Source organism: Taudactylus pleione, unplaced genomic scaffold (genome assembly GCF_031769625.1).
Source record: "Taudactylus pleione unplaced genomic scaffold, aTauple2 ptg000006l, whole genome shotgun sequence".
In the NCBI taxonomy this organism is placed as follows: Eukaryota; Metazoa; Chordata; class Amphibia; order Anura; family Myobatrachidae; genus Taudactylus; species Taudactylus pleione.
The window spans coordinates 6892901-6905600 of record NW_028284409.1 but is presented as its reverse complement, the minus strand read 5'-3'; the positions used below and the strand labels follow the sequence as shown (position 1 = coordinate 6905600).

Genomic DNA, 12700 nt, shown 5'->3' with positions numbered 1-12700 from the left:
ATGCTGTACTAGGGACATCTTTCTCCCATACAGCCAATACTAAATAACGGAGTCATGCTTACAGTATGTACACAAGGGGCCTTTATACAAAAAGAAGCTCCCATGCCTTTCTCTAGCATATCATTTATTTGTAGAGCACCACAACAAGTACATATAACCGGACACAAGAACATATAGGAACAGATAAGATATGGAGGGCCCTGTCCATGAGAGCTAACAATTTAGTGGATATATGTCTTCCCTTTCGTATACTGCCATTTGAAATGCTGCTGCCCAGATTCCAGCTCACCCAACACAGTAATCCGAGTTGTGGATGGAGCAATATATTGGTTAAACTCTGTTCTGGATGAACGTACAAAATATAAGCACAAAGGTTTTATGTCCAATTCAATTAGTGAGAGGTTTGCACAGCTATGTATAAATTATTATGACCCTGTATTGGTTGAATGAATATTAATATAACTATATACTATGTCCTGTAGAAAACAGACACCAGATACTGTGGGTCATTCAGACCCGGTCGTTAGCGCCGATGCGCTCGGACCGGGTCGATGCCCCCCCACAGAGCATGCGCACGACGGCGCCGTCGTGCGCATGCGTGAGTCCCGCTACGACCGACAGCGCCGGTCGTAGCGGGTTTCGATCCAAAGGGGGCGAGCTGTCAATCAACATCGACAGCTTGCCCCCTTTGGAAGGCGGGCCGGGGGGGGCGGCAGCACAAACAGAGGCGTTCCCATGGGAACGCCTACCGTTTGGGGGAGGCCCCACTGACATCACTAGTGATGTCAGTGGAGAGCTTCTGGCTCAGACAGAGCCAGAAGCTCTCCGGGGCTTACGACAAGGGAGACCCTACCCTAGGGCCTCGTCGTAAGCCCCGATGGTCGCGATGGTCTCTGACCATCGCGACCATCACCGGAGCGGTCGTTAGAGCTGTGGGTGTTAACCCACAGTCTAATGACTGCAACAGAGGCGGGCGGTCAGGATGCAAGCGGCCGCCCAGTTTCTGAGCAACCGCTTGCATCCTCCGACCGCCTCTGAATGAGGCCCACTGTGTCTTTGTGGCCAAACCTAACTAATTGTTTAGAAAAAGAAAAAAAAAGTACTGCACCAAAAATCCAAGCTTCTGCAAACAACGAGCCAATCTTCTGGCACCAAATTTAGCTTCCTCTTCACTAAAACAAAAAACAAGCAACCTGGGAGTTAGTAAACCATGGAACACAAGTAAATATTATAGTTGAAAAACAACAGCAGTAGTTCTCAACCTCAATCCTCAAGTTTCCCAACAGGTCATGTTTTGAGGATTTCTGTCTGTGGAAGCAGGTGGGATAATTATTGAACAAGCAAAATAGAGATAATCATGCACAGGTGAGTAAGACATCTACAAAACATGACCTGTTGGTGGTATTTGAAGACTGGAGATGAGAACCTCTGTCCTACAGTATATGTCACTGAAACGGTATGCAGTCAGAATGTCAACACTCGATTTTAGGGTTACAGTTGGGCTGCAATTAGGGTTACATTAGGGTTAGGCTACAATTCGGGTTACATTAGGGTTAGGCTACAATTAGAGTTACATTAGGGTTCGGGTTACATTAGGGTTAGGCTACAATTAGAGTTAGATTAGGTTTAGGCTGTGGTAAGAGTTACATTCAAAGAATGCCAATATTTACTATGCCAACATTGTGAATGTCAACACCCGATTTCAAGGATAGATTAGGGTTACAGTTAGGCTGCATAATGGTTAGAATTAAATTAGGGATAGGCGCCAATTAGTACTAAACTGGGGTTCCATTCAAAGTGAATGTAAAATCACATTGTTGAACATGTCAACATTCCGTGTTGAATTCTGAATGCAGACTTGGGGGTATATTAGTTTTTAGAAGTGGAGATGTTGCCCATAGCGACTAATCAGATTCTAGCTATTATCGTCTAGAACAGTGGTCGGGGAACAGGGGTAAATGGATGCAGGGCTGGAGGTGCACGTGCACCGGGTGCGCCGCTGCACCAGGCGCCAGTGACCTCCAGCCCGGCGCCGCAGGGGGGCTCTAAGCCGGACGCCCGCTGAGATTTTATTACCAGCGGGCGCCTGGCTCCTTCCCTACAGCACCACGTTAGCCGGAGGCTGGAGTTCTCTTCTGAACTCCAGCTTCCGAATCTCTCCATGCGCACTATGGGAGAGACGTCATGACGTCTCTCCCATAGTTCCGAGGAGCAGCCGGGCGGACAGGATGGCGGCGGATGCAGGAGCGGCGATTAAGGTAAGTTTTTTTTTTTTGTACAAGCGGCACTACAGGGGCATAACTATGGGGGCACTGCTACAGGGGCATAACTATGGGGGCACTGCTACAGGGGCATAACTATGGGGGCGCTGCTACAGGGGCATAACTACGAGGGCACTGCTACAGGGGCATAACTATGGGGGCACTGCTACAGAGGCATAACTATGGGGGCACTACTACAGGGGCACAACTATGAGGGTACTACTACTGGGGCATAACTATGGGGGCACTGCTACAGGGGCACCACTACAGGAGCATAACTATGGGGACACTACTACAGGGGCATAACTATGGGGACACTACTACAGGGGCACTACTACAGGGGCATTATATGGGGGCACTACTATAGGATTTCCTTCCTTTCAAATCGAGGGGGTAACGTCGGCGTATCTAAATATATTTTGGGGTAAAAGGTAAAAAGGTAAAAAAGTTCCCTGACCCCTGGTCTAGAAAGTGCTAGATAAATGTTAAGTAGAATCTGATTGCTTGCTATGGGCAACATCTCCACTTCTAAAAACTCTCACTTTAGTAAATATACCCTTTAATATACCACACCCAATAACACACTTAAAGGAGTTTTTCCACTTAAAAAAATTACTAAGTAGCTTCCTCTCCTGCTACAGAGGGAGCCAACGATGATTAATATGTACCCCCATATTGTAAGTGGAAAGACTGATAAATACAGCAAATTAGGGATATTCTACCACCACCTAATTTCTAAAGGAAGTAATTATAGTTGACTTTAAAATTGGAAAACAACTTTAAAACCCACATATTGGAATCATTGTGTACATCATATTAAATATTTGTAAAATGAAGAAACATATGTACAGTATTATACAAGCTTCAATCTTCCTAATTGCTATGAGATAGATACACTACAAGAAACCTTACTAAGACCTAAAAAGAGATATATAACTAGTTATAAGATAACTAACAAATGCACTTACAGTCAGACTATGTACAGTGCATCAAGTGTCAGTGGGGTGAAAATCTCTAGTAGTATAAAAGTGCCTCCAACAAAGAAATATTTTCACATGGGTATTGCATACTATCCTTGCATATTATCACATGGGTACTGCATACTATCCTTGCATATTATCACATGGGTACTGCATACTATCCTTGCATATTATCACATGGGTACTGCATACTATCCTTGCATGCTTTCACATGGGTACTGCATACTATCCTTGCATATTATCACATGGGTACTGCATACTATCCTTGCATATTATCACATGGGTATTGCATACTATCCTTGCATATTATCACATGGGTACTGCATACTATCCTTGCATATTATCACATGGGTACTGCATACTATCCTTGCATATTATCACATGGGTACTGCATACTATCCTTGCATATTATCACATGGGTACTGCATACTATCATTTCATATTATCACATGGGTACTGCATACTATCCTTGCATATTATCACATGGGTACTGCATACTATCCTTGCATATTATCACATGGGTACTGCATACTATCCTTGCATATTATCACATGGGTACTGCATACTATCCTTGCATATTATCACATGGGTACTGCATACTATCCTTGCATTCTGCAGCACTTTTATTGCACATCTAATGAACGTGACCTTTATAAAACAAAAAACTTTACCTTGTTGCTCCTGTGCAAATAATTTTTCCTGATGACCAAATTGTAGCAGTTATTCTGGGCTTTCTAAGCTTCATCAACACCTTCTAAAAACATGATTAATTAGAGAAGAATAAGTAGAGAAAATAAAACCAGCATTCTATTTTCAATAATACATCATTAAAGAATCAAATATTTGAATTGCCATCTCAAGACGGTACTTCTTACTTATGATTCTATAGACTTCTCATTACAGACACAAAAAGTCATAATTGCTGGATTTTGAAATCTGAAAGAATAAATTCAGTGCAAAGGAGGTAGGAAAAGTGGGGAGCACGGTAACAAGCCTCCTAGCAGATAAATCATTTCTCTAGATTCACTATAATCAAACCCATGTAAATCATTACAATGCTACGGAACATAAGAGACCTGATTTATACTGTGTCGATTACAGTGCCTTTATATATTGAAAGATAAATATTGTGGACTACTGGCAGCAAATGTGGTAACTGCATTAAAGAACTACACATAAGCAGGACAGAAAAAAACTGCGCTGCTCCCCTTTTGGTGAGTGTGTATATCTATTGTAAAGTCTGCCTATGGGGAAAGGGTTAAAAACAAAGGTTCCCTTTGGCTTTGCTAATAGTAGAGAATATAATAGGAAACATCACCGATGCACTATTAACATATACAGTCAGGTGCATAAATATTGGGACATTGACAGAATTTTAATATTTTGGCCTCTATTCACCACCACAATGGCTTTGAAATTAAACAAACAAGATGTGCTTTAACTGCAGACTTTCAGATTTAATTTGAGGGTAATTACATCCCAATCAGGTGAACGGTGTAGGAATTACAACGGTTTCTATATGTGCCTCCCACTTTTTAAGGGGCCAAAAGTAATGGAACAAACTAAACAATCCTAAATCTAACTTTCACTTTTTAATACTTTGTTGCAAATCCTTTGCAGGCAATTACGGCCTGAAGTCTGGAACGCATAGACATCACCAGACGCTGGGTTTCATCCCTGGTGATGCTCTGCCAGGCCTCTACTGCAAATGTCTTCAGTTCCTGCTTATTCTTGGGGCATTTTCCCTACCGTTTTGTCTTCATCAAGTGAAATGCATGCTCAATCGGATTCAGGTCAGGGGATTGACTTGGCCATTGCATAACATTCCACTTTTTAGCCTTAAAAAACTCTTTGGTTGCTTTTGCAGTATGCTTCGGGTCATTGTCTATCTGCACTGTGAAGCGCCGTCCAATGAGTTCTGAAGCATTTGACTGAATATGAGCATATAATATTGCCCGAAACACTTCAGAATTTATTCTGCTGCTTTTGTCAGCAGTCACATCATCAATAAATACAAGGGAACCAGTTCCATTGGCAGCCATACATGCCCACGCCATGACACTACCACCACCATGCTTCACTGATGAGATGGTATGTTTTGGGTCATGAGCAGTTCTTTTCCTTCTCCATACTCTTCTCTTCCCATCACTCTGGTACAAGTTGATCTTTGTCTCATCTGTCCATAGGATGTTGTTCCAGAACTGTAATGGCTTTTTTAGATGTTGTTTGGCAAACTCTAATCTGGTCTTCCTGTTTTTGTGGCTCACCAATGGTTTACATATTGTGGTGAACCCTCTATATCCACTCTTGTGAAGTCTTCTCTTGATTGTTGACTTTGACACATATACACCTACCTCCTGGAGAGTGTTCTTGATTTGGCCAACTGTTGTGAAGGGGTTTTTCTTCACCAGGGAAATAATTCTTCTGTCATCCACCACAGTTGTTTTCCGTGGTCTTCCGGGTCTTTTGGTGTTGCTGAGCTCTCCGATGCGTTCTTTCTTTTTAAGAATGTTCCAAACAGTTGATTTGGCCACACCTAATGTTTTTGCGATCTCTCTGATGGGTTTGTTTTGATTTTTCAGCCTAATGATGGCTTGCTTCATTGATAGTGACAGCTCTTTGGATCTCATATTGAGAGTCGACAGCAACTGATTCCAAATGCAAATGTCACACCTAGAATCAACTCCAGACCTTTTACCTGCTTAATTGATAATGAAATAACGAGAGAATAGGCCACACCTGTCCATGAAATAGCTTTTGAGTTGATAGTCCCATTACTTTTGGCCCCTTAAAAAGTAGGAGGCACATATCGAAACCGTTGTAATTCCTACACCGTTGACCTGATTTGGATGTAATTACCCTCAAATTAAATCTGAAAGTCTGCAGTTAAATATCCACAGGATACCTTGGGGATGTCCCAAAGCAGTATCCTTTAAGGGTGGGGACGCTCCTGTGCTGAAAGGAGAATCCGCCGCCCGAAGGAAGCATCCTGAGAGGCGAAGGTGTCAAACCTGTAATACCTCACGAAGGTATGGACAGAGGACCACGTAGCAGCCTTGCAGATCTGGACTGCAGAGGCACCACGTCGAGCTGCCCACGAAGGACCCACAGACTTAGTGGAATGAGCCTTCAAAGGAGGAGGAACCGGCAGACTTTCATGAAGATAAGCTTCAGAAATAGCCATACGGATCCAGGCTGCCAAAGTTTGCTTTGAAGCAGGCCAACCCTTTTTACGGAAGCCATAGAGGACAAACAAGGCGTCCGACTTCCTAAACGAAGAAGTGCGGTCAACATAAGTCCTTAAGGCCCGCACAACATCCAAAGTGGCCTCACCCACTGAAAGACCAGGTGAGTTAAAGGCCGGAACAACTATTTCCTCGTTAACATGAAACTGGGAAACAACTTTGGGAAGAAATTCAGGCCGAGTGCGGAGCACTGCCCTGTTCCCATGAAAAATCAAGAAAGGGGGTCTACAAGAGAGAGCCCCTAAATCAGAAACACGTCTGGCCGAAGCTATGGCAAGAAGGAAAACAGTCTTAGCTGTTAGCCATTTAAGATCCACTGAGCCCAGTGGTTCAAACGACGGTCCCTGGAGAGCCCTCAGGACCACAGCCAAATCCCAAGGCGCCACAGGTGGAACAAAGGGCGGCTGAATGCGGAGAACACCTTGCATAAAGGTGCGCACATCCGGGATTGTAGCAATCCTACGGTGAAACCAGACAGACAAGGCCGAAACCTGTACCTTCAAAGAAGCAAGGCGAAGCCCATGATCTAGTCCCGCTTGTAGGAAGGCAATTATCCTAGACAGACGAAACTCCCGCGGTGCATAACCTCTCGGTCGACACCATTGGAAGAACGTATGCCACACGCGATGGTATATCCTCGCGGACGACGGATTCCGAGCTCGCAACATGGTACGCACCACAGAGCTGGAAAACCCCCTGGACCTCAACATGGCTGTCTCAACAGCCACGCCGTCAAAGACAGCCGAGCCAGGTCCGGGTGAAGACAAGGACCCTGCGACAGAAGGTCCGGTCGTAGCGGCAACCGCAGAGGACTGTCCACGGACAGACCCTGAAGGTCTGAGAACCAGTGCCGTCTGGGCCACGCGGGAGCTATCAACAGGAGCGTCCCTCCTTCCTGTTTGAATTTCCGGATTACCCGTGGAAGAAGGGAAACCGGAGGAAACAGGTATGCGAACCGGAACGTCCACCGGACGGACAGAGCATCCACCAGAGACGCCTCTTCGTCTCTTGTGCGAGACCCGTACACCGGCAACTTGTTGTTGGGCCGGGACGCCATGAGGTCGATCTCTGGAAGACCCCACCTGTCCACCAGCAGTTGAAAAACGTCCGGGTGCAGGGACCATTCCCCCGGATGAACGTCCTGGCGACTTAGAAAGTCCGCCTCCCAATTTAGCACTCCCGGGATGAAGACCGCTGATATGGCTGGAAGATTGCGCTCCGCCCATACCAGGATCCGAGACACCTATACGAGAGACGCCCGACTTCGGGTTCCTCCTTGCCTGTTTATGTAGGCCACGGTGGTAGCGTTGTCCGACTGGACCTGCACCGGACGACCCTGGAGAATCCGATGTGCCTGCTGGAGAGCATTGAAGACCGCACGGAGATCCAAGATATTTATTGGAAGCTCCGCTTGTCGGCGTTCACCTGCCCTGGAACAAGTGTGGACCCGAAACTGCTCCCCAGCCCCGAAGACTGGCGTCCGTTGTCAACAGGACCCAATTTGGTACCCAGAACGGACGTCCCTTGCTGAGATGGGTCGTCTGTAACCACCAGGCAAGGGACAGGCGAACCTCCGGGGTGAGCACTATCGTCTGGGACTTTAAAGACAGGTTCCACTTGGACAGGATCAGGTGCTGCAGAGGTCTGGAGTGAAACTGAGCATATTCCACCATGTCGAACACCGACACCATGGAGCCCAGTAACCTCATCGCCGAGTGTAGAGACACCCGGCGGCTGTGCAGACAACTGCGCACCCTCAACTGTAAAGCAGAGATCTTTCCTCCGTCACAAAGATCCTTTGCTGTCCCGAGTCCAATAAGGCTCCGAGGTGCAGAATCTGCCGAGACGGGATTAGAGTGGACTTCTGCCAGTTGATTAACCAGCCGTGCCGTTGCAGCAGCGCAATGGTCAGGTCCAAGTGGCGTAGAAGGAGCTCTGGAGATCCTGCCACTAATAACAGGTCGTCCAAGTACGGCAACATGCGGACTCCCTGCAGCCGCAGAGAAGCCGCCATGACCGCCATCACCTTGGTGAACACGCGGTGCTGTCGCCAGGCCAAAAGGCAACACCCAAAACTGAAAGTGGTCGCTGCGGATTGCAAACCTGAGGAACTGTTGATGTCGCAAAAGAATAGGGACATGCAGGTAAGCGTCCTGTATGTCCAATGACACCATGTAGTCCCCAGGTTCCAGCGCCAGAATGATGGACCGTAGGGTCTCCATCCAAAACTTCGGCACCCGCAAAGACTTGTTGAGAGCTTTGAGGTTGAGAATCGGACGATACGACCCATTGGGTTTCTGCACCAAAAAAAGATTTGAATAGAAACCCTGGCCCCTCTGGGAGAATGGAACAGGCACTATAACTCCAGCCTGGAGCATAGTGTGCAAGACCTTCCGCAGCTCTGTGGCCTTGTTCCGGTCTGATGGTAGACCCGTGGTGAAGAATCGAGCCGGGGGTCTGTGCCGGAACGAGAGGGCGTACTCGTGGGAGACCACCTCGAGAACCCAAGTGTCTGTCGTGGTGACCGACCAACACCGGGCGAACTGCAGCAGGCGGCCTCCCACTTTGGGATCCCCCAACGGGAGGCCCGGACCGTCAGGCCGCAGGCTTGTCATCAGGCTTAGGGGCCGGACATCTGGTACTCCATGCCTGCTTCCGGGGCTTGGCCGATTTTTTGGGACCAGCCTGTCGGGGAAAAGACTGTGGTTTGGGCCTGCCCTGGGCCCTATAAGACTGAAAGGACCAGAAGGAGCCGCGACCGACGGGAGACATGCCGATTTGGCTGCCGCCAGCGTGGCCACAATCTTGTCCAGATCTGGACCGAAGAAAACTTCTCCGTTAAAGGGCAACGCCTCCAAACCCTTTTTGGAGTCAGCGTCCGCCTTCCAGGATCGCAACCACAAGGTGCGACGAGCAGCCATCGCTGCTGAAGAAATTCGAGACACCAGTGTACTAATGTCTAAGGCCACCTCATTGATATAAGTGGCCGAATCACAGAGATTACCAATCAACTCCGTTTGTTCGGCCGGACAGTCGGAATCAAAGGACGCCTCCAATGAATCCGCCCAGCGCTCCATCAACCCAGCAAATGGCCATAGCCGGCCGCGCTGCCCCCTGGCAGATCTCCACCTTGCGGTCCGTAGCATCCTTAAGAGAGGACATGGATGGCATCGGCAATGTGGCACTACGGACAAGACGTGTCACATGAGAATCCACCTGTGGAGGGGATTCCCACTTAGCAAAATAATTATCCGCGAACGGATAAGCCACTGCCAGGCGCCTCTGCGGCTGGTATCGCTTGCCAGGCTGTTTCCACGCCTCCTCTAAATGGTCCATTAACTGACCCGAAAGAGTAAAGACTGTGGCGTCACCCTTCACATCCTTAAAAAAGGCATACTTGGATTTAGCAGCTGGGGGAACTTCGTCCTCAATCACCAAGGCTGTGCGGACTGCCCGAATAAGTCCATGAATATATACCTTGGACCTAGCGTCAGCGTCCTTAGTATGGAGAGGTTCCTGATCGTAAGGATCCAGAATCTCCCCATCATCAGACATCCCTTCGTCATCCTCATAAGGAGCAGACAGAGACGCCACCGGCCGTTTATGTGGCCGCATCACAGTCTCCCCCTGCAACACATCCGACAAGTGCTGTACAGAACTCGTCAGGGAGTTAACCCACGCCGGCTCCTGAGAAACCGGGAGAGGGGAAATAGGGAGACTGCGGGGTACCACCAATTGTCTTGGGAAACCCTGCATGGGTGACGACACCACTGACTGCTGGGACAAACCCATCTGTGTAAACGCGGGCTGCGGAGGTAACTGGCCCACTAAGGTTGTAAGCGCCTGAGCGAAACAAGCCCAGGGTGGCTCCTGTACCGGTGCTGTAACCGTAATAGGCCGCGCCATCGACAAACACTGCCGGCAGAGGCCCTCCGGCGCTACCCTCCCCCTCCGCTAAAGGTACTTTACACGTAGTACACTGTAGCTGGAGAGGAAAATCACTTTCAGACATGATGGTACTAAGTATGTGACCCCTCTCACCAATTGTATTTTAAAGAGGTGAGAGACCACCCTGCAGCACCGCACCGCAAGGGCTTAGCAGAAAGAACAGGGACAGTAATAAAGCTGACAGTCAGAATAGAAGATACAGGCAGCAGCGCTAGCACAGTCACATACAATGCAAAGAAAATCAATTCCTGCACTAACCAGCGCTGATCACTCAACTACGCAGACACAGGGTCTGGTAGGACACAGCGCTGCATACACAGACCTGACCACAGCGGAGGAGAGGTATGCGGGGGGACCCAGACCAAGATGCTTCCTTCCAGGCTTCCAGCAGCGTTCACCATGCGTTCAGGAAGATGGCCGCCGAGGAGCAGAGAGGAGGCTGGCCTGGGGAGGAGCGCTGCCACAGGGCCAGTCAGCAGAGTGCAGAGAGGGCTGTGTGCAGCGGGGGAGGCGCCAGCTGTGAGACAGGGAAGGCGCGCTCCCCTGGCATGCATTTAACTCCCGGGACGCCGCAGCGCTGCCGCTCCGCTGCGGTCCGCTGTCCCAGGGCGTAGTGGAAGCGCAGGTTCTTACCTGGCTCCATGCTGCAGCCAGTCCCCAGGGAGCCCCCTGCATGGGGACTCTGGACCATGTAACAGCAGGGACCCACCGCGGGACCCCGCTGCTTACCTTGCTGTCCCCCTTGAATCCGGCCATGGTCCGGAACATCTGGGGTCACCGCTTGCCGTGACCCCAGATGCTCACCAGCATCCCCGGATTGGTACCGGCGTTCTGGTACTGGCGGGGGTGTAGGGAAGACAGCATGGACATCAGGACTGACTGTCCGTGCTGTACATCCAGATGTGCAGCCACAGCTGCATGCAGAAAAGCTTCAGGGGTTCTTCTTAGCCCCCACTCCAACAGGTGCACCCGACTCCGGCCGGGGACCAAACTAAACTGAGGTGCCTTGGCTCGGGGGCGGGGTATAGGAGGGGGACCTAGTGCATCCTGGGAGGCTGAAAGCTTAACTCTATAGTGCCCGATGACTGACGTCACACCTATACCCCAAGGTATCCTGTGGATACCCTATGGACCCTGAATTAGAAATATTCTGATTTACTATACTGCCTTGGTGCTTTGCTTCAAACTATTGCCCCAGTTGTTGGTTGCTCCTTTTTGACGAGTCCGGTCCATGACTGAGTGGCTGCCTGCAGAGGTCTATGGCCTTGAGTCCAAATTTAGGGCCTGCTTCTGTGACTTTCATGAAACTCAGGATGCAAATGGGTGACATGGTCAAAAAGTCAACATGAAAATGGTCGACACATAAATGGTCAACATATTTTTTTGTTTTCGAACCCTAATCTTAACCCTAACCCCCCCTTGTTGCCTAACCCTAACCGTCGGGGTAGGTGCCTGACCGTTACCGTCCATGCTAGTCCCTAACCCACCGGTAAGTGTCTAACCCTCCCTCCTGGTGCGTAACCCTAACCGTCTGGGGACGTTCCTAACCCTAAAAAACAAAAATAACATGTCAACTATTTGTATGCTGACCATTTCCGTGTCGACTTTTGACTCGGTCACCCATTTGTACCTGTCGACCTTGCTTTCTGTTTTGTTCCAGTGGACTGCCATTTGGGAGCCCTTTACTTTCCACTAAGGCATTTCCTCCTGCATTGTGTATGGTATCTGCTGTGTCGCTTTATTTTTGGATGTATTTGGAGAGACTGCCACTTGACTTCTCCAATAAACTCCGGGTCAGATGGCTCAATGACTGGCAAATTTTTCCTCCTGTATCACAGAAGCTTGATTGTTCATTACCCTTCTTATGTTATTATGTTTTTGTACTTCTTGAATATTCTGTACGTGTGTCTGGGCTATTTGGTTTCAATTGATCCTAACCCTTTTCTATCTTTCATAGTTCTAGGTATCTTGCCGATGTGGTTAGGTTTCCTTGATAGTCAACTCGATATTCCTTTATTGATCATTGTTCTTCCCCTTTGTTTGTACGAGGGGGCGCTGATAAGTCCTCTGCCAAACAAACTTGCTGTAATCATAGCATTATTTTGTCACTGCAGCTAGAAAGAGCATCCTTTTTTATTGAAAACTTTCAAAAAAAATTTACAAGTGTTTGACGTCCTAAACTGAACCATGTCAATGCATAGTACTGAATTTTCAAATGTGGAACTCTGGGTTGTCATGAAGTTTCTGTTCCTGAAGAAGAAACTGC

The 12700-nt window shown here is 48.3% G+C and overlaps 1 protein-coding gene across 1 annotated transcript in view; it reads right to left on the bottom strand.

Moving 5' to 3' along the window:
- The window catches only part of TBPL1 (TATA-box binding protein like 1), a 34824-nt gene that overhangs the window by 3321 nt on the left and 18803 nt on the right, over nt 1–12700 (bottom strand). The window contains exons 3-4 of the mRNA XM_088451584.1: nt 3913–3995; nt 1109–1172 (exon numbers count right to left, since the gene is read on the bottom strand). Of these exons, the coding sequence (XP_088307710.1) occupies nt 1109–1172; nt 3913–3995 (147 nt within the window). The remainder of the gene's footprint in view (nt 1–1108; nt 1173–3912; nt 3996–12700) is intronic.